The sequence below is a fragment of the Portunus trituberculatus genome, chromosome 22 (assembly GCF_017591435.1).
Source record: "Portunus trituberculatus isolate SZX2019 chromosome 22, ASM1759143v1, whole genome shotgun sequence".
Lineage (NCBI taxonomy): Eukaryota > Metazoa > Arthropoda > Malacostraca > Decapoda > Portunidae > Portunus > Portunus trituberculatus.
This window is the reverse complement of record NC_059276.1, coordinates 4,270,254-4,291,410: the sequence shown is the minus strand read 5'-3', so window position 1 is coordinate 4,291,410 and position 21,157 is coordinate 4,270,254. Positions and strand designations below refer to the sequence as shown.

General features: G+C 41.2%; 2 protein-coding genes across 4 annotated transcripts in view; both read left to right on the top strand.

The window, feature by feature from the left end:
• The window catches only part of LOC123507461, a 23,944-nt gene extending 3,408 nt beyond the window's left edge, over positions 1-20,536 (top strand). The window contains exons 1-12 of one of the 3 annotated variants that reach the window (XM_045260351.1): positions 154-540; positions 11,205-11,284; positions 11,850-11,970; positions 12,427-12,502; positions 13,624-13,733; positions 13,963-14,071; positions 16,005-16,259; positions 16,561-16,698; positions 17,203-17,358; positions 17,522-17,674; positions 17,781-17,971; positions 18,511-20,536. In XM_045260351.1, coding sequence (XP_045116286.1) covers positions 11,206-11,284; positions 11,850-11,970; positions 12,427-12,502; positions 13,624-13,733; positions 13,963-14,071; positions 16,005-16,259; positions 16,561-16,698; positions 17,203-17,358; positions 17,522-17,674; positions 17,781-17,971; positions 18,511-18,634 — 1,512 coding nt within the window. In that variant the 5' untranslated portion in view covers positions 154-540; position 11,205 and the 3' untranslated portion in view covers positions 18,635-20,536. Of the gene's footprint in view, positions 1-153; positions 541-11,204; positions 11,285-11,849; positions 11,971-12,426; positions 12,503-13,623; positions 13,734-13,962; positions 14,072-15,992; positions 16,260-16,560; positions 16,699-17,202; positions 17,359-17,521; positions 17,675-17,780; positions 17,972-18,510 lie in introns of those variants that run through there. The other 2 variants (XM_045260349.1, XM_045260350.1) reach the window with 2 other exon arrangements.
• LOC123507388 (chemotaxis regulatory protein ChePep-like) lies at positions 4,585-7,196 on the top strand. Its single transcript, XM_045260197.1, has 4 exons — positions 4,585-5,604; positions 5,698-6,012; positions 6,863-7,063; positions 7,161-7,196. Exons 1-4 carry the CDS (start codon positions 4,585-4,587, stop codon positions 7,194-7,196), a joined length of 1,572 nt encoding a protein of 523 aa, XP_045116132.1.
• Positions 20,537-21,157: the final 621 nt, after the last annotated feature.

Here is a 21,157-nt window from a genome sequence, read left to right as displayed (position 1 = left end):
GAGGGATGGAGAGTGAGAGAGGGATAACCAGGGAGAACGAAGAGAGGAGAGGAGAGGAGGGGCTGAGGGATAATCGGGAGAGAGAGAGAGAGAGAGAGAGAGAGAGAGAGAGAGAGAGAGATGAAAGTGCGCTGTAGTCACGTAGAAGGAACACACACACATACACACACACACACACACACACACACTACCAATAAAAACTCCCAGCCAAACAGTAACATTCTCTTAAAAACCCAAAGACTTCAAAACTTCAATCAAGAGCGAGCGAATCACTCTGTCTAGCCCTGTCTATTTTTACCCTCCATCTGTCTACTCCCTCTTCTGTCCTGACGCGCAGCCCTCCCTGGTCCCCCTTCCCTCCTCTCCCTCTCTCTCTCCTCTCCCAACCCCCCACTCGCCAGCCCACCCTCTCCCATCGCGGACCTCACTTCTCTCCCGCATTCACAAGGAACCGCGTGGCCTCCCTCTCTCTCTCCTCTCAGTGACTCCCGCCTGCCGCTGCCACACCCTCGCTCTGTCAGCCTTAGGGAGTCTTACAAGGTGCGTTTCTGGACTTGCAGTGTTGATAGTGACACGATAAGACTGTCGAAGGTGTAATTGTGGTGTGTGTGTGGTTGGTTGTCACGTGGTTGTGCTGGGTGTTGTGTTACGGTGTGTGTGTGTGTGTGTGTGTCTGTGTGTGTGTGGTGTCGAGTAGTCATTTAGTTAATGGAAAGATTGTGTACTGGGGTGTGTGCGTGATGTGGTGGTGAATAGGTACTGTGTAGTGAATAGTGTGGTGTGTGGTGATGTAATGGATTATGTAATTGTGGTATACAGTGTGGTGGTGATTATGTAAGTGTGGTGAAGTGTGGTGATGCGTGTGTTGGTGTGTGATGTGTGTTGTGATGGTGGTGACTGGTGTTTACTGCGATTTGTGATAGTGATGACTGGAGTACTGTGTGGTGAGGCATGTCATAGTGAAGTGTGATGAAGTGTGGTGACTGCCAGGTATAGTGTGTGATGACTAATGGTGACAGTAGATAGTGGTGAGTGTGATGATACAATGCACTATAATGTGTTCTAGTTATAGTGTGATGTGTTTAGTGATGATAGTGATGATGATGATGGTGAAGGTAGTGATGAGTGGCAACCAAGGAGTGATCATGTGATTTTACTTATTAGGAGAGAGAGAGAGAGAGAGAGAGAGAGAGAGAGAGAGAGAGAGAGAGAGAGATATGGCCTTGTGAAGTCAGTTTGAGCCTTAATAAGCTTCACTTCAGTATATCAAAAAATCGTTAAAAAGATAACGACTTAAAATGACTTAGAAAATAATGGACTTAGGATGAATTAAGGGTTTGAATTACTACTAGTATTAATTTTAAGACGAAAAGTGATTTGCTGACCTGAGAAGTGATTGATTGTGGAGTAGTAAAAAGAATAAGAAAATAAAGAGTATTGATAAGATAATTAAGTGGAGCTTGGGACACACACACACACACACACACACACACACACACACACACACACACACACACACACACACCATAATTTCTTTTCCTTTCTGGTAATAAAATAAGCAAAATTGATGTGCCTGGTTATTTAAAGAACTTAATGAGGCGACGCTAAGTCTGTCCGTCTGTGTGTGTGTCTGTCCGTTCGTTCGTGAGTTTGTTTGTTTGTAGGGCGAAATTAACACCAGTCTTCCATCTTTTTAATGTATTATGTATCGTGTATCATTAGGTATGTATAAAAAAAGGCTAGAAATTCCTTTGACGGCTTCTCATGTTTCTCTCTCTCTCTCTCTCTCTCTCTCTCTCTCTCTCTCTCTCTCTCTCTCTCTCTCTCTCTCTCTCTCTCTCTCTCTCTTTCTTTCTTTCTTTCTGTCTCTCTCTCTCTCTCTCTCTCTCTCTCTCTCTCTCTCTCTCTCTCTCTCTCTCTCTCTCTCTCTCTCTCTCTCTCTCTCAGGTTTCTGTGGTATTCTCTGTGTCTAAGTGTATGTAACCTCCTTCTCCTCCTCCTCCTCCTTCTCCTTCTCCTTCTTCTCCTCCTCTTCCTCCTCATCGTCCTCCTCTTCTTCTTCCTCCTCCTCCTCCTCCTCCTCCTCCTCCTCCTCCTCCTCCTCCTCCTCCTCCTCCTCCTCCTCCTTCACTATCTCTTCTTCTCTTTCTTCTTTGTATCTGAAGTGTTTCGGTTTTCCTTTATTTCCTCATCTCTCTCTCTCTCTCTCTCTCTCTCTCTCTCTCTCTCTCTCTCTCTCTCTCTCTCTCTCTCTCTCTCTCCTTCACTCTGTTTATCCACATTCTTCCTGAAATATTTTTTTTTCCTTCTTCCTATCCTTATTTGTTGGTTCTTTCAAAGTTTGTTTTTTCCATGTTTCTTTACCCTCCTTTCTTTATTATTTTTACTCTTTCTTCATGTTTATCTTATTCTTTTACTCCTTCCTTCCCTGTCGTTCTATTTTTTTTTTATTCTGTGTGTTAGGACTGACATTCTTTCACTGTTACTCTATCTATCTCCTTTCTTTCATTCTCTTTCAATCGTCTCGTTTCCTCTTCTCTCTTTTCCCTCTTTTTGTTATTTTCACTTCTTTTCCTCTCCCTTTCTTTCTCCTTTATCCTTTGTCATCGTCTTTTCTTTCTTCTGTCTCTGCTTCTGGCTGTTACTCTATATCCTTTTCTTTCTCCTTTTTTTATTCTTTTTTTTCACCCTTTCTCTCCTCTCATCACTTCCCACATTCCTTTTTCGTTACTCCATCCGTTTCTTTCCTTCTCCATTCCTTGTATCGTTTTCCTCTCTTCTTGCTCTCCTCTTCTCCTTCTCTTCTCTTTGACTCCACGCCTACAATCAAGGGGAGACAGAGGCAGAGGGACATAAGAGCGAGTACCCCCTTGACCCACGAGGCAATTGCGACCATCCAGGAGAAAGGGTTCGTTCAGTACGACTAGAAATGCATTGGTGATGAAGTCGAGTGTAGTTGAGTGTGGTGTTTGAGAGAGAGAGAGAGAGAGAGAGGGGGGGCTTGGATGCTGAGGACTAAGGGATGGGGAGTAGTGGTCAAGGGTTTACGGGGGGTAGGGGAGAGCACGTGAGTCAGGGAGGGGAGGGAGAGGGGAAAAGGGGTGGTGCAGGAAAGGGGAAAGGGGTAATCTGGGTTTTTGGGGTTAGGCACGTGAGTCAGGGCTGGTGAGAGGGAAGAGGGGAGGAGAGAGAGTGGTGAAGAGAGGGGAGTGTAGGAGAGTGATTCAGTGGTGAGGGGAAGAACGTAAGAAGGTGAATCAGCATGTTATGGGAAGAGGATGAAGATGAAGAGGAGGAGAGGAAGAAGAAGAAGAAGAAGAAGGAGGAGGAGTAATGAGATGCTGTTTAAGGAAGCAATGTCTTTCCTTCCTATCTTCATCTCGTCATTACCATCAATCTGTTCATTATCTCTTACCGTACTTCATATTGTTATCGTTGTAGTAACAGGAGCATCACTAACAGCAGTAGCAGCAGCAGCATAAACACCACTAACAGTCACACACCATCACTATCTCCTTCACGACAGGCTTAGATTTGCGAACATTCTCAAGTCAACACCGCCTCGGCCTTACCAACACTGGCTATTAATGGAGGCAGTGAGGAGGCGAGTGAGTGGTTGTAGTTGTACTTGTTACCGGGTTGTGGTTGTAAGACGGGCGAAGTAGTGGTTGAAAGTGACAGTACCTCGTTTACCATGTTTTTATCTTCTGTTGTTGCTTTTCTCTCCTTTATTCGGTTGTATTGTAGCTCTGTTCTCTTTTAATGTTGTTTTTTGTTCATTCTCTATCTCCTGTTCTGTTTGCTATTTTATTCTGGCATTTCTATCATATTCTGTTTCCTTCTGTTCTGTTTTCTTTATCTTTTCTTCTTCGTTATTTTCTTGTTCATATTTATTCTCATCCTTTCTTCTACTTCCTCTTTCATTTAATTTCTCATCCCCTTCATCTTTCGTTCTTTTTTCCTTTTTTTTTATTTCTTCGTTCCGGTGAGAATAACTGATATGTTCTTTTCTATTCTGTTTTAGTTGTAACTCCTCTTTTTTCCTTATTCTCTTGTTCATATTTATTTTCACCCTTTCTTCTACCTCCTCTTTCATTTAATTTCTCATTCCCATCGTCTTTTCTTGTTCATTTTTGCTATTTTCTCGTTCCTGTGAAAATAATTGATCTTTGTTCTTTTCTCTTCTGTTTTCTTTGTAACTTCTTTTCTTCTTCCCTATTCTCCTGTTGATATTTATTCTCATCCTTTCTTCTACCTCCTCTTTCATTTAATTTCTCCTCCCCATCAACTTTTTCTTGTTCTATTTAGTTCTTTCCTCATTCCTGTGAGAATAACTGATTACCAAACCGCTCAATGTCACAGTGAATGCAGGTGATCACTTACAGGTGTACTATAAACTAATTACCCAAGTTTGCAAGGTCAAAGATAGCACTAGACAAAAACTCGCACTCAATGTAGCAAAAACGCAAAAGAATCCCTCAAGGTCACAGCAAATCGCTTCTCAGGTCCTTTGCTACCTGAAGTTTATCCCTTGGTATGTTTTTTTTCCTTCGTTCAGGTGTGTCCCTCCCCTTCTCCCCCACCATGGAGGACCCCCTGGCGATACCTGCAGTGAACGGCGACCAAGGAATGAAAGAGGATCAGCTTATACCTATTGAGGACGACCCAATCTTACTCATGAAGGATAAACCAGTGAGGGATGGCGGGAACGTGAGCGAGAACCAGAGGCAGGAGGTGGATGGTGATGAAGTAATCTCTCCCGTGGGTGTGGGTGATGCAAAGAACCGTGGCTTGGATGATGCTCATTTAAAAAGTGATCAGAAGAGTGTGCCAGTCACTGCTACGACCGCCAGCGAGCACGTCTCAGCTCTCAGCGAGGACTTGTGTTCAGCCCTTGGTGGTCTTCGCATCACAGTAGAGAACCCAGAACCCTCACCACTCCAGGATAAGACTGAGGACACGCAGAGCCACCTGGAGGAAAACCAAGTAAATGAAGCTGAGAAGCAAGACAGTGTAGCAACAAACCTTCAGGAGGACTTAGCAGCTCCCCTCACGCCCCCGGGGACTGACGAGGAGGTGACGAAGGACGCAGAGGAGGAGACCAAGGAGAAGAACCAGCAGGAAGAGAAGCAGGTGGTAAATGTTGAGGAGAAACAAGACATAGAGGTGAATTATGATGATTACGTGGAAAATGTAGACAGTGAGAGCACGCCGGTGACAGTGACTGAAAATCTGGTGGTGGAAGAAGTGAGCAGTGAACTCAGTGAACAGGTGGAAGTGGAGCAGGTGATAACAGTGGCGGAACTTGATAAGGATGGGGTGAATGACACGGAAACAAACCAGAGCGACGTGATAACAGAAGATAACCAAATAGAAGTGAAGAACAACGCAGACAACACGGAAGATAACCAAGCGAAAACGGAAGACACTGAAACTGAGAGGATAGAAAACGAGATGAACATCGATACTCAAGAAAACGAGGAAGCGACTAACCAAACTGAAACAAAAGACGAACTAAGCAATAAGGAACAGGAGAGCAACCACGTAGCAGAACTAAAGAACCACAAGAACAATACGAGGGAAGAGGAGCATGACGAGGAGGAAGTGCAGACGGGAAGGAGTAAAGAAAACGGAGATGAAGCGAACGAGAGTGATGAGGAGAGTCCAGCGTTGCCTGCCTCGCCTCCACCCGTCCAGCAGACCTCACCTGAACCCCGCGGCCGCCTCTCGTCAGCTGGCCTGGGCAAGAACCGCACCAGCTGGCTCTACGCTCACATGCTGAACGAGACACAGAGCGACGAGGAAGACGAGACAGAGAAAACAGAGCAGGAGGCAGAGACAGCAGCAGAAGTAGAGAAAGTTGATAAAGCCACAGAGGAGAAAGATGATTCCGCTGAACACGACACGAAGAAAGATGAGGAGATGACGGAGAAGATAAAGACGGGAGAAGAAAAGAAAGATGAAGAAAAAGGAGAGGCAAAGGATGATGTAGCTGAAGAAACGAAGGAAGAAGTAAAGGAGTTGAAGAAGGAAGAAGAGGGAAAGCAGAAGTCAGAGAAGGAAGAAGAAGTAAAACAAGAGACAGAGGAGGCGAAACAAGAGACAGAAAAGGAGGAAGAGGTGAGACAAGAGATAGAGAAGGAAGAAGAAGTAAAACAAGAGACAAACAAGAGACAGAAAAGGAGGAAGAGGTGAGACAAGAGATAGAGAAGGAAGAAGAAGTAAAACAAGAGACAGAGGAGGCGAAGCAAGAGACAGAAAAGGAGGAAGAGGTGAGACAAGAGATAGAGAAGGAAGAGGAAATAAAAGAAGAGACAGAGAAAGAAGAAGAGGTGAAACAAGAAACAGAAAAGGAAAAGGAGGCAAAAGAAGAGTCAGAGAAGGAAGAGGAAATAAAGCAAGAAAAAGAAGAGGAAGAGGAGGTGAAAGAAAAGATGGAGATAGAAGATGAAGTAAAGGTAGAGAAGGAAGAGGAGGCAGAAGAGAAAACAGAAGAGGAAGTGAAGGAATTAGAGAAGGAAGAGAAAGTAGAGGAAGTGAAAGAAGAGAAACAGAAAGAAGATGAACTGAAAGAAGAAACAGAGAAAGATGAAGTGAAAGAAACGGAGAAAGTTGAAATTACAGAAGAGGCAGAAAAAGTAGATGAAATAAAAGAAACAGAGAAGGAAGAGGAAGTGAAGGAGGAGACAAAGAAAGAGGAGATTAAGGAGACAGATAAAGGAGAAGAAATGAAGGAGGAGGTGGAGAAAGTAGAAGTGAAGGAAGAAACTGAAAAGAAGAAAAAGACGATGACACAATAAAAGGAGATAAAGAAGAAGAGAAGACAGACAACCAGGAACAAACAGAAGACTTACAGCAACAGAAACCAGAAACAGACACACAGGAACCAATAACAGAGACTTTGCTCAAACTAGACACAGACAAACAGGAAGAACAAACGGAGACAATAGAACAGCAAGAATTAACAGGCACCACGAAGCAACAGGAGACGCCGGCAACAGATCAACAGACCGTCACCGTAGCAGCTGCAGACAAACAGGAGGATCAAATTGAGAAGCATGAAGTAACGGAGGTTGAAAGTGCTGTAACAGATGACAACAAACAAGAAGTGGTTGAGGAGACACAGATACCATTAACAGATAAAAATGAACCCCCAACAGACACAGCAGTCACGGAGAAGGAACCAGAACAAGTAACAAAAACAAAGCAGGAGGTTTCAACAGACAAAGAGGAACCAACGGAAAATAAACAGGAAGACAAGGAGAGCATGGAAGATGAAAAGAAAACGGAACCAGAAGCAAAGGAAACAAGTGACGGTCAGGAAGCGCAGAAGGAAGATAAGGAGAAACAGGAGGAAGGCAACGATTCAGCGGAGCAACGGGACACTGCAACGGGCGAGAAGGAGGGAGCAGCTACTGAAGGAGGCGCAGAAGGAGTAACAACAGGAGACGATGCTTTGGCGTACGAGTCTCTGCATTCAAAGAAGTCGAAGAAACGTTGTGTGGTCATGTGAGAGAGAGAGAGAGAGAGAGAGAGAGAGAGAGAGAGAGAGAGAGAATGTGTATATACGAAATTTTTAGCATTATTATTGATTCTTATTAGTGTTCTTTATCATCATCATCATCGGCCAGTAATGTTTTTCTCAGCTTATTATTAAGATTTTTACGCATTTCTGTCTTTGAGTGTTAATAAAGAGCTTCCTTATGTTAGTCATTTATATAACCTCATTTGAGATTACTTTGTTTTTGGTTCAGTATTACATAGACGATACAAATAATAATAATTGACCCCTTCAGTACCATGGCGCGTCTTCACATTCATTCTGGTTACTATTGGGTGATTCTGTACAGCTTCAGAAACTCATATGGGGGATTAAAATAGTGAAGACTCTGGCCATTGATCTTCTGACCCTCATAGACCCTTCCTAATGTAAATCGTCTAATCGTACACAAAATTCATGGTAGAAATGCGTCACAGTATCGAAGAGGTTAAGAAAATATAGGTTAGAACTGGTAATTGAAATAGTGCATAGAAGAAATCGATGTAAATAGTTGAAGTAATAATAAAAGTAAGAAGAGGACAAATTGACAATGAAAATAACAAAATCAATTAAGAGAAAGTAAATTATAACTAGTAACTGAACGAAGTGAATAAAAGTGAAGAGGAAGAGGGTAGAGATAAATTAGATACAATGAAAGGTGATGGTAATAAGATTGTATAATTTTGAACTGGTAACGAAGTAAAAGATAGTAATAATAGTAGTAGTAGTAGTAGAAGAGAAGGAGGAAGGAGGAAGAGAAGTAATGCAAAGGAAGTGGGAAAGTTACGAGGAAAACAAACCGGAAGAAAAGACGATGAACAACAGCAGGAGAGAGAGAGAGAGAGAGAAACAACAAGAACAGGAAAAAGAGACGGTCAAATTATCCTACCGTGAAACAAACCATTAATTTCCGCCACCAACGCAGAATTACACTCATTACTTGTAAGAGAGAGCATTGCAGAGTGGCGGAAGGTGAAAGAGGAAAGAGTGCGTAGCTGCGTCACTGCAGAAGCGGTTAGAATAATAGTGACTGATGAAGAAAAGAGAATCTGAGTCAATATTCTGATCTGCTTCTGTCCCACGCCACCACAGTTTAAAGGCTCTAATTGAAGTTGCCAATGTTTCTAATGGGTTTTCGTTGTTCGAGTCAGAGATTAACAAGATTTATACCCTATGAACTGCAGAAACACCCTTAAGAACCCTGGTAATCATCTCAATGGCTCTTGATAATAGTCGTGGTGAGACAGCGAAGCGTTTTTAAATAGTTCTTTTTTTTTGAGTGATGAGCAGAGTGGTGATGAGTGGTGAGAGAGAGGAAGTGGCGGTGGTCATGGCGGTGGTAGCGGTGTTGGAGTCAGCTGGGAGACGCGGCGCCCAAGGGAAGGGCCTGCAGGGGTGAGGGGCGGCCAGGCGACTGCTTCAGGGAGTAAAGGGCAGGAGGGGATACTGAAATATGAACCACGTGTTGTGTTAACTACTGCCACTATTACTGTTGTTGTTGCTACTACTACCATCATTACTCCGGCTGATATGAAAACTACAACATTAATAATAACAAGACGGTCATTAACTACACCACTGCTACTCTTACAAAAACAACAGGAACTATTACTACTACTACTATTACTACTACTACTACTACTACTACTACTACTACTACTACTACTTCAACAACAACAACAGCAACAACAGCAATAACAACTACAACAACAACAACAACAACTACTACTACTACTACTACTACTACTACTACTACTACTACTACTACTACTACTACTACTATTACTACTACTACTACTTTTGCAATAACAACTCATGCGCAAAGAGATAGATAGAGAGAGAGAGAGAGAGAGAGAGAGAGAGAGAGAGAGAGAGAGTGTGTGTGTGTGTGTGTTTGTGTGCGTGTGAGTGAGTGTGTCAAGGCATCAAACATTTTCTCCACCTTATCTACATCTAAATCTATTCCGCCATCCACGCCACCTGTTCTCCAATTATGCAGAACTATGTTATTTGTCAAACCTCGAGGGAAGTTTGTGTGGTTTCAAGACCAAAACTCAGAAAAGCTAGAGAAAGTTACAGATACGCCCTTGAAAACAGGAGAGGTTGGGGAGAAAAATGAAGTCTTATACAGAGAGAGAGAGAGAGAGAGAGAGAGAGAGAGAGAGAGAGAGAGGTTGAGATGAAGCACGTGCGGGTGAGTGGATTACCTCGACACACACACACACACACACATACGGAACTTTACAGACATTTCTCTTCCATTTTCTTCCCACGCTACTTAAATATATTATGAAGTAAATGGTGTTTCCTGTGGTCCTAAAACTTAATTATGGTAGAAAACTCACCTTTACTGTGCATTACCTGACCTTCTTGTTAATGCAATCACACTCAGTCCGTGCTGAGAGAGAGAGAGAGAGAGAGAGAGAGAGAGAGAGAGAGAGAGAGAGAGAGAGAGAGAGAGAATTCCAAGGGTCATACTCACCACATTGACTTAAAATTCATGAATTCTCTCACTCACTTTACAAGAGAGAGAGAGAGAGAGAGAGAGAGAGAGAGAGAGCTGTAGTGACTTGAAATATTTTTATTGTACGGACAGATTGGTGACGATGTCGTTTTGTAGAGAGAGAGAGAGAGAGAGAGAGAGAGAGAGAGAGAGAGAGAGAGAGAGAGAGAGAGATTACTGCTCTAGCACATCAATCTTTTGCTCGCGGTTGAGAAAGGTGGACCAATGTGTGTGTGTGTGTGTGTGTGTGCGGTGTGTGTGTGTGTGTGTGTGTGTAGGAGTGAGTCACACAGGGGGACAGTCCCAGGGGAGGAGGGGCGTGCGTGTTTCCATGGAGGCGTGGTATTGAGTTCAGGAAGATGATTTTAGGCGGTAATGATTGAGACGGACGCTAGGAAGTAGAAAGAGAGAGAGAGAGAGAGAGAGAGAGAGAGAGAGAGAGAGAGAGAGAGAAGCGTATAAGTAGCATCATCATTTTGTGTCTTGTTGATTGATAACCCCTCTCTCTCTCTCTCTCTCTCTCTCTCTCTCTCTCTCTCTCTCTCTCTCTCTGTGCCGTACTTTCTCTGCTCTCCTTTCAACTCGTCTGTCTGTGGATATACTGACAGGACAAAGGGTCATATTTTAAAACACTTTCTACTTACTCTCATTGTTACTGTTTTCAAAGGCCACGGAGATGATTAGCTCGGTTTTCATTGATGCTTCCTCATTGTCGATGTCTTTGTTAAACTGTCAGTAGAACCATGAAAACACCCTTGGTAATATAAATAACTCCCATTGGAACCTGTTAAACTAGATAGGATCGTACTTAAAATGTTTCTGTATCTTTTGAGATGTTTTTGAGAACTGGAATTTACAACCAAACTTGTTGAACTATCGATACTATCATGAAAACTCTTGATAACACCAATAATTTACTATGGAATATGTTTAAACTATCACCACAACCCTGAAAACACCATTGAATATCCTAATAACTTTCACTCGTATCTGCTGTCACTAGAAACAAAGAAACGTGCTAGAAAATTCAGTTTATTTCTACGAGTATTGAGGATAAGACAAAAACTTTAGTATATTTTAAATTGTACTGAATAATGATTTTTTTTTTCATTTTCTTCCTGTATAGTGTTCATTGATCATAAGCTTTTAATATCTTTATAGAATGTGGGCGTGGCGGGCAACGACGGTGGTGGTGGTGGTGGTGGTGATGGGCGGGGCATATGCAGCGCCACGTAATCAAGGTAAGAAGTCCCATTAATAACACGACACTCACGCTCCGGCCTCCTCCTGGTGAAGGGATGCGTGTATAGTGACCTGCATGCACTGCCAAGCTCTTACACACTCCTGTGCTAACTAACCACCCAACTGTAGCTTGTTAAATCTGAACGCCCTAAAAGGAACCCACCATGAACTATTAGGAAAAAGACACGGGTTTTATATTTCATTGTATATCATTGATGTTATTCTTTTTACGTCCATTTTCTTTTATTTTCACCCATTTGTATAGCTCATCAAATCACGCCCTTAAAAACCCACCAGAACTATCAGAAAAAGGCACAAGTTTTATATTCTATTGCTATTATTTTTATTTTGCGTCCATTTCATTTTTTGAATTTGAACGCCCTAAAAAAAAAAAAAAAGAAGAAATCAGAACTATCAGGAAGGAAGACAGAAGTTTTATATTCTATTGTATTCTATTGCTGTTATTCTTTTTACTTCCATTTCGTTTTATTTAAGTATTCGACACGTAAATTCCGGACATATGGCAACCCTCTAGTTTACTCTATTATCTTCTGGTTTCCTCAGGGCGACAGTTCTTCAATGGCGCGGTAAACAGTATAGGTGTTAGCGCCCTCGGGAACACAAACAACAACGGTTACAGCAGCCAAGGTCACGCCAACACCATTAACTTGGCAAGCAGGAATGGGTAGGTAGTTACTTTTATGGTTCTTTAATTTTATTAGTGGAGGTCAAGGCATGAAAACAGTAAAAAAAAAAAAAAAAAGCTTAGTAAATTCCTGCTCCTGAAAATGCTACTAATACTAATAACAGTAAATAAGAGACTAACTTATTTCCTCATATGCTCCGGAAAAATGTTTTGGTTATTTAGTAGCTATCATTATCAATTCATCACTTTCTTATAATTTAGCCTGTGTTCAGAAGCCCTTTGCTCTCTCACCATTACTTTTAAAAGACACAAAGATGATCAGCCTGGTTTTCAAGAATGTTTCACCAGTTCATAGTGTAGAAATCACATTAGTCTATCGCTAAAACCTCATAAGTACTCTTTTAAGAACCCGCGCAACTTCATCTAAAGCTTATTGGAAGTAGTGGAGGTGCGAGTGTTTCAGATATCAATAACGTAAGACAATCACACACTCAGCAACACTGGATACGGCACGGGCAGCAACCAGTTTATTCAGCAAGCAACCAATGGCAAGACTCAGCAGATTCAGCAGGATAACAAAGGGCCACCAGGGCCCATCTAGGTTATCCTGTGTCAGTCGCACAGCGAACTCGTCATCAGTACTTAAAGATACACTTACAAGTACACAATACATTATATACTAATTCTAAATATTTGGCCCATTAACAGGGCTAAGTCCTGCAGCGAATTCCTCTACAATCTGTGATCCCCATACATGGGGATCATGTCTTGTTTAACTATAGTAAATTTCTTATAAAAACTATCATGCAGCGCTATACATAATTATAAATCTAATAAATTTAAGTGCTTATCTAATCTGTTTTTAAACATTGTCAAACTAGTGCTATTTACAACCGTCTCTGGCAATGCATTCCAGAAGTCTACCACCCTATGACTAAAGAAATATTTTCTTATATCTAACCTGCAGCCTTGCTTTCTAATCTTCCTGCCATGATTTCTAGTCCTACTTCCCTCCTCTAAGGTAAAGAAAGATCTCACATCTATGTAGTTTGTATCTGAGAACATTTTAAATAACTCTATCATATCCCTCTTATACATCTCCTCTCAAATGAAAACATGTTTAATTCCTTTAATCTATCTCTATACTCCAGGCGCTTTAATGCTGGTATCATCCTAGTTGCTCTTCTCTGAACTGCTTCTAACATGTTGATATCCTGCCTATAGTGGGGTGACCAGGCCTGTATGCAATACTCTAAATGGGGCCTAACATAGGAATTATATAAGCTACGCACCACTTCCTTACTTTTATAACTAACATTTCTATTTATAAAACCCAGGATCCTATTTGCCCTATTTCTTGCTTCTAAACATTGCTTTGAAAATTTCATAGTCCTGTCTATCACTACTCCTAAATCCTTTCCTTCCTCTACTGCCTCTAGCCAACATCCCTCCATCTCATAGTTAAAGTTTGTGTTGTCTTTACCTAAATGCATAACCTGACACTTTTAGAATTAAACTCCATCTGCCACCTGTCTGCCCATGCTATCAGCCTGTCCAGGTCTCGTTGTATTCTGTAATTGTCCTTTTCACCCTGTACTGCACATGCTATCTTAGTATCATCTGCAAACTTTGATACTTTGCTACTAATTCCTATATCTAAATCGTTAATGTACACCAAGAAAACCGATCTTTGTGTCGCCGGATTACTTCAGCGGAACCAGCCAACAGCTCCTCGCCAACACTGCAGGTTACTACGGCTTTTATCAGCAGGCTTCTCCAGACTATGCCAACGACGTCTATGTGTAAGTGTAGTAACTGTTTTGGTCTGAACTTCTTCCGTTTCTTTACTATTAAGATCTAGATACTCTGCTCACGAACATTGAGACACAATTAAGCCCCTCCCTCACAGCGTATAGCTTGGCGGGCTGGTTCACTCCCGAGGTGTGGCGTGACTCGTCTCTTATCGCCACACACACACACACACACACACACACACAGTATAAGTCCGTCTAACCCAGTCCCACCTCACAGACCCACATGGCAGGGCTCAGGCACAGCAGTGGCCTACGACACCGACTCCTCGCCAGCACTCTCAGCCCTTGCGCTGCTTGGCTTCCTCTACTTCCTCAGCTTGATCCAGGTACGGTGTGTGATTATTATGGTTACTATTATAATTATCGTTATATCGTTATTGTTAGTATTATTATTATTATAAGTAGTAGTAGTACATCACAAAGATCGGTTCGGTCATTATGAGCTGATTGTCCTCCGTAGGTTAGCGGCTGGCTGGCTGGGCGAACACTAGACAACCATAGGTGACACACACACACACAATAATAGAAATGATAGTGCTATTTCTGCTGCTTCAACTGCTATTAATACCACCACCACCACAACAATAACAACCATTACTTCTACCACTACACAATAACATTCCACTTTTCTTTCTCCTTCTTCTACAATTTATGCATTTTAGGTGGAAAACAATTGAAATTTTCCGGGAAACACTGAAAATTGAAGGAAATATTGACGAATTGACATGGGGAGGAAGGAGGGTGGGTGATGGTCTGGGTTTGCTGCCGTTTAGTTGTCGGTCTGATTGGAGATATAACCATTGATTTAATTGAAAGACATTGGGAGTTATTTTCCTATTTTTGTGGTTAATTCTGACTTTGGTTCACTCTCTGGATCTAAAAATACAAGGGAGTGTGGGTAAACTTTGATGCACTGACCAGGAAGGAAGGTACCGGTGATGTGGCTCTGTGGGCTAATATTTACGTACGTAATTCATTTTGAAAATCGCGAGAACAAAGAAGATGCTCAGACTGGAATGCACTACATTTTTAAACGCGATAAATAATTAAACTAATAACCAATATATAATAACATAACCGAATCCAATATTTACAAAGCGAGGACCGCCGAACTGCCTGTGTTTTTCTGTAACGGCGCTACAAACACCTCATAATGTTGAGAAGGAAATCACAGCCAGACTACATTATATCGCATTTTATGAATATTCAAAATATCTACTTTCCAGGCAAGTAAAGTAATCACAAATTTCTCGTCGTTTAAAAAAAAAAAAAAAAAAATTGCTTCTAATTTTCTCTTTATAAAAAGATATATATTTGAAAATACGAATACTTAGACCAGATGTTATTGAATGTTATTACTTGGGTCATGTTTCGCATATTTTTTAAGCTTTACATCTAACTCCAAAACAATCCTAAGCGTCCTAATTGAAATATGTTAAAATATTAGTGACGAAAGTGTTATTTCAACGAGAAAAAAAAAAAAAAAAACACTGCTAGGCAAGATCTTATTATGAATTGTAACTTGATTTACATTCCTATCAATAACTTAGATACCAAAACAATGCAAACTCCCCAAATAAAAGAGAAAAAATCGTGATATAACGCTGAAGAAGTTTTTTTTACATCTTTTCTGAACTGGTCCATCTAATCTCTCTTCCCGCTCACACTCCTTTTCTACCCTCCTCCTCCACCCCCTCCACCTACTCCAACACAGCATACCTCTGAATCACCCAGAAACACCTTCCAAACACTAAGATGTGTCCTAAATAGGATAGGAAACTGCTATCTTGGCTGCGGGAGGAGGAGGATGGCGGTTGGGTTAGTGGGGACTTTGCTGGTGCTTATCAGGGCTGGGCTGCTGTGTAGGTCACTGCGCCAAGGATGCCGTGGTGTAGTGTGTTATGGTGTTGTGTGGTGGTGATGGTGGTGGTGCTGCGGTATGTGATGTAATGTATGTGGTGGTGATGGTGTGTGGTTGTCATGGTGGTGTTGTGGGATCTGATGTGGTGTTAACACTACACACCCACAAAATTAACTGCCATGTGTGTGTGTGTATACTATAAGCAGCAATGAAGGTTTACCCAGGATCCATATGACAGATCTAGGGATAAAATTGATATAATGAGATACCAGCTTCTAAAGAGAATAGCCCGTTAGCAAATGGTTCAAGTCATAGGAAGAAGAATTAAGACTAAGAATACATGTACCTATCCTACGCTCTCCTCTGACTCCTTCCCTACCCTACAGAATGTTTTGCAGGACAACAGTGGCAGGAGGCGACGCTCAGCTCCTGCACTCCATCTTGAAGGAGGCAGGATGGAGGAGCACAAGGAGGTGGATGAGGGGCACTACATCACCTCCTATCTTGAAGAGGAGCCAGTGATGGGAGAGGACAGGATGGATAGGACAGAGGAACAGAAGGAGAAGATTGACCACAAGGATGAACCAAGGGCCTTTTCCTTCCTCGAAGAATTTTTCATCAGACTCCCTCAGGCCCTTGGAATGCAGAAGAGGGTGAGAAGTAATCCTGATGTGTAATTTTCTAACTTAGTACATTTGTGAGACTATTGAAGTTGATAGTAATGGTTAATATTATCAATGTGCTTCTCATAATCTTGATAATTTTCTTTCTTCCTACGACCTCCACAGTATTTCCCATACTATATCAAATGTTTGTTCTTCATATCCACATCTTCTATACACTTTTAATTTTCATTCCTAAAACTTCACATCTCCACAAATTCTACCACAGAAGTAGATAGTCAGCATGTAGTGGATTAAGATTTGTCTCCTCTCAGTAACTTAACTTCCTCAGCAAATGATTGACCGGCTGGGGTTGGACAAGGAACCTATGGGCATTGCAGGCTTCATCCGTTCCCGAGTGAAGATGATTTCCTCCATCATGAGCTTCCTGCAAGATCCGAGCCCTTCTAGAGTCCGACGAGCTGTGCAGGTAGGATGGCTGGATGGCTGGGTTGTTGGCTAGACAGTTCAATGGTAGATGGATGGTTGGCTGGGTGGTTTAATGGCTGTGTGGTTTTTTCCTTGGTAAGAGGGGAAAGCTGGCCAAGGGAAACAAAAATGACAAAAAAAAAAGAGGACCTGAGCTGGTTTGATTATTGTATGGCTAGATGGATGAATGGTTTAATGGCTAGATGGAAGGATTGTGGCTAAAGAGTGTGTGTGTGTATTCTTAGTATAGTTAATGTATAGTATAAGTGGGGAAAGCTTAATCTTACTCTATTATTACAGGATGAAGCAAGCTCATAATGCTGTCTTATAAAGCTGTCATGTTTATCTTTTTAAGCCATAAATGTTCCTTGATTGCACACAACTTTGCCAATGAATTCCCCTTGAGTGCTCTAGGAAGATTGTATTGCCTCACATCTTTCCTCACTCCTTTGTCCCATTTCCCTCTGTGTAATTGGGTACTGAAGTGTGGCATTCTATCTTGCAGGATACAGACTATGAGAAATCAGTGGAAGGGAAGTCATTTTCAGAGCCTTTCCAGAATCCTTCCCTACAGTCGTTCATGGCCCTTATGACTGAGGTTCTGAAGGAATACTCCCCTCTCAACTTGTGGTCAGTGGATGAGAGCCGTGCCTTCTCCCAGGTAAGCTCCATACAGGACATGACATTACTTTTCTTTAGCAATTGACTAATTTTTATCCAGCTTTTGGCCTTGTGCTCATCATATTTTCTTTAGCAATTGACTAATTTTTATCCAATTTTTGACCTTGTACTCATCACACCTGACAGCTTCACTTATTCAACAGAACAGTAGTGACAAGGTGGCTGCAGAGGAGGTGGATGAGAGGAGAGGTGTGAGGGAGCGTCGTCACAGCCCCTCCTCAATGAATGCTTGGTATAATGAGCTGGGTGGGAGAAACAAAGAAGCAAGTGGTGGTGTGGGGAGCATTGCAGCCAAGGTGAGGAGGAGAACTAGTGAGGTGCCTTGAGTGAAGAAACTGTAGTCTTGTGTGCAAGTTATCATGTCTAGTCTTACCAGTTACCAGATCTATTATCTCTCTTCAGGCTATCTCCTTTCTTGGTGGAGGTGAGATGGCTCAGCAGGCAGCCACACAGGAGGTAGGCCCGGCACTCCTGGAGCTGTCCCGTGGCTTGGGAAGTTCCAGCCCACACTGTCTTCAAAGGGTGCTGTGTCGCCTCACCTCCCATGCAAGCCAGCTTTCTCTCCTTCCCCGTGTGGCTCTTCACATGTTCAGGTGTGTTGTGGTTTAATTGCGGGTGACTATCTTTTTTCCAATTTCCTGTTTTTTTTGTTACTGATTATATAGATACTTGTGTTTGGTTTTAATGTTCCTTCATGGTATTTGTGATGATTTTTTTGTTGTTCAGTTTGTTTTACATTGAATCTTACTGACATTGTATTGTATTATCTTTCATTGATGTCAGTAGTTTCAGTGGGATGTGTTTTTCTTGGGTTTTGAGACTTGCTTTGAATCAGACATTAGATACCATGTACAGTTGTGAAAAAATAGCTTTTGTTTTGTGGGGAAGCTTATCCAACCATTAAAAAGTAACCTACCTTATATTTCCTCTGTAATTTAGCCAGAGTGATTAGCTATAGAGAAGATATGTCTTCAGTAACAAAAGAATAAACACATATGACTTCTCTATTGTCTGAAACAGTACTGTGAAAAATATAAAGTTAGAGAACAACTTAAAATAGTAATAGAATAAACACAGATGACTTTTTTGTTAGTCTGAAACAGTATTAAGAAAACATATTGATTTATTTCAGCTCCAATTTAGTGGGTGGAGGTGAGGATGCTGTGAAGGCTGGGCTGAGGGGAGAAAACTGCACCCAAACCTTTGCTGAGTGTGACACAAAGACCAAGACAGGGAAGACAGGAGTGAACCAGTGAGTGAGGCTGCTCCAGTGACGGGCAGTGTAGTGACGGGGTGCAGTGTAGCATTGGGGTGTTGTACTGTAAAGGTGCAGTGGTGGATACATTCAGGGTTTGTACTTAGTGAAAGGATGAGGATTCAGAACTGAGGGAAGTCTAGAAACAGTGGAGGGAAGTGTGATGCATTGGTAGACTACTGACTCTAACCTAATCAGTGGTGATCCAGACTACCAGTGGTGTGTGATAGTGATGGTACAGTGTAGTGTTGTGGACTAACCTGTAGCTCAGTATTACAGATCTTTATGGTGTGAAAAATTTGATCTTGATATTTGCTACCTAGTGAAATTTTGGTGATTAAAAGGTATTGTTTTTTAGATTTTAAGCATTGTTTTCCTACAAAGATGGTGAATATTCCCAGGGACTACAAGTATGATATAAAAGTGATGTTCAGAAAGTGCTTTGCCTTGGCTAAGAATGACAGAAAGCATTACTTAAGAATATAGCATAAGAACATGTCAAAATAAGTGAAGCTGGAAGAAGCCATTAAGCCAACATGTGGTAATGACTCTAAGAATCATATTTACTGATTTCCAATTCTCATCCTCCATAAATTGATCTAATCCCTTAAAACTTGCAGCTAACTTGGCACTAACAACCTGATTACTTGCTCAATTCCTTTTATCTACAAGGCCTTATGGTTTTATGCAGCTCCCCTTATTTCCTTATGTTCTTATCTAACTTCCTCCTTCCCTTGTGTTCTGAAACATGCAAAGTTTCTTACTCATAATCAAGGTGAACCACTTTCTAAATATTGCCTTCCTCACGTTATTATTTATTTATCTGCATTTGCCTCCTGTTCCTCCCTTTGATGCCTGTGTTGTGTGGTGCTTGCTGGTCGAGTGCCTAGGTTTAGGGAACCTGTGTGAGGGATGAGTGTCTGGTGTTTGGTGAGGCTGAGCTGCTGAACACTGTGTAAAGGTTGTGTTAGCTTAGACCAGGAGGTGATGGGGGAGGAGGTAGTGGAGAGGGCTGGCCTTCTGCTACATAAGAAAGGTGTTTTATAAGTATAGGTGATGTGGCAATTTTGTAATGAATTTTGATTTAACAAGACTATTTTTCCCGCTTGTTTATTTAATGTTATGAGTTGTAAACAAGGATTATGGATTAGTGTTACCTAACTTACCATATATATAAATAGTTTTCAGACCAAAACTAGTGCAATTTAACTATTCAGATATCCAAACCACTTTTCTAACTATTTTTCTATGATTTTTTGTACATAATCTGTATTTCAATGATGGCTGGAAGTCTCTATAATGTAAACCAATAATTGCCTACATTAGTATATTGAGTTTTTATTTTGATTTGTGTACTGTTTTGCTTCCATCATTTTTTAGTGAAGCCTGGGTTGATTTGACAGTAAAATCCATTAGTGTTTCTATTGAAGTCTTCTGGTTTTGGTAGTATAATAGTCTTTTTATTGAAGCTTTCTTTTGTTTTGACAGGAAATACCACAAATTTTCCTATTGAAGCCTTTTGTTTTGGCTGTATAACCTGATAGTCTTTTTCAGTGAAGCTTTGTTATTGGTGGTATTGTCTAATGAAACAGACCTCAATCATTCATTAGCTTCAAGACCCATCCATCATCCATTCCTCAGTGATGGACTAAAAGTGTTCTTGCCAATATTTGTACTTCTTCCTCAGGTGAACAAACTAACATTGGTAGGTGGGCATAGATGTATTGTGTAGCATTACCAAGTGGCATATGTGTAGCATGTAGCTGGTGATATGCTGTGGAGAAAGTAGATATGTAGTCATGTATTTTTGTAGAGAAACTGTAGTGTGTTGTATTAGTGATAAGTATTGTATGTTAAGTATTTATTGAGAGTGTATGGTTGTGAAATAAAATACACAAGATAATGTGACTTGTCCTGCATTACCTTGTGTTAGGAGACTGACTATGTACATTCCACAGTGGTAGAGGGAACTGACTGTTTGATGTATAGAATGAGGTAAAGAATGAGGAGAATCTTGTAGCTATCATGCTGATTAAATGGACATGTGAAGGCTATTTCACTGCTATACAACACTTATCCTTTGATGTTATTTCCATGGATACAAAAATAATGAAGGCAAAATTTTGTCTTTATACTAAAAATTTATATCTTTCATTACTTAGGCAGTTGAATATTGTTTTGCATTACATATATAGAACAAGGAGGTAGTGTTGTCTTCTTATATACTGAAATTCCTTGAACTTTATTACAAAAACAATTGAACCTAAGCTAGTTCATGTGTTTGTGGAGTTTATATATCATTGAAATTATAGCAACTCTTTGTATCAGCAAGTCTTCCTAAGTATTTCAAATTATTCACCTCATTTAGACAAACACTGGTAACTAAACCTAATACACTTTAATTCAGAAGAGGCACAATCCAGTATTGAACGCCTCTTAAGACTAGAGGTACAGTAGTTTAATTTCAGCTATTCCATGTTTTGTCCTGATATATTGAAGCTTGGAAATGAAGTGTGAAAGGTGG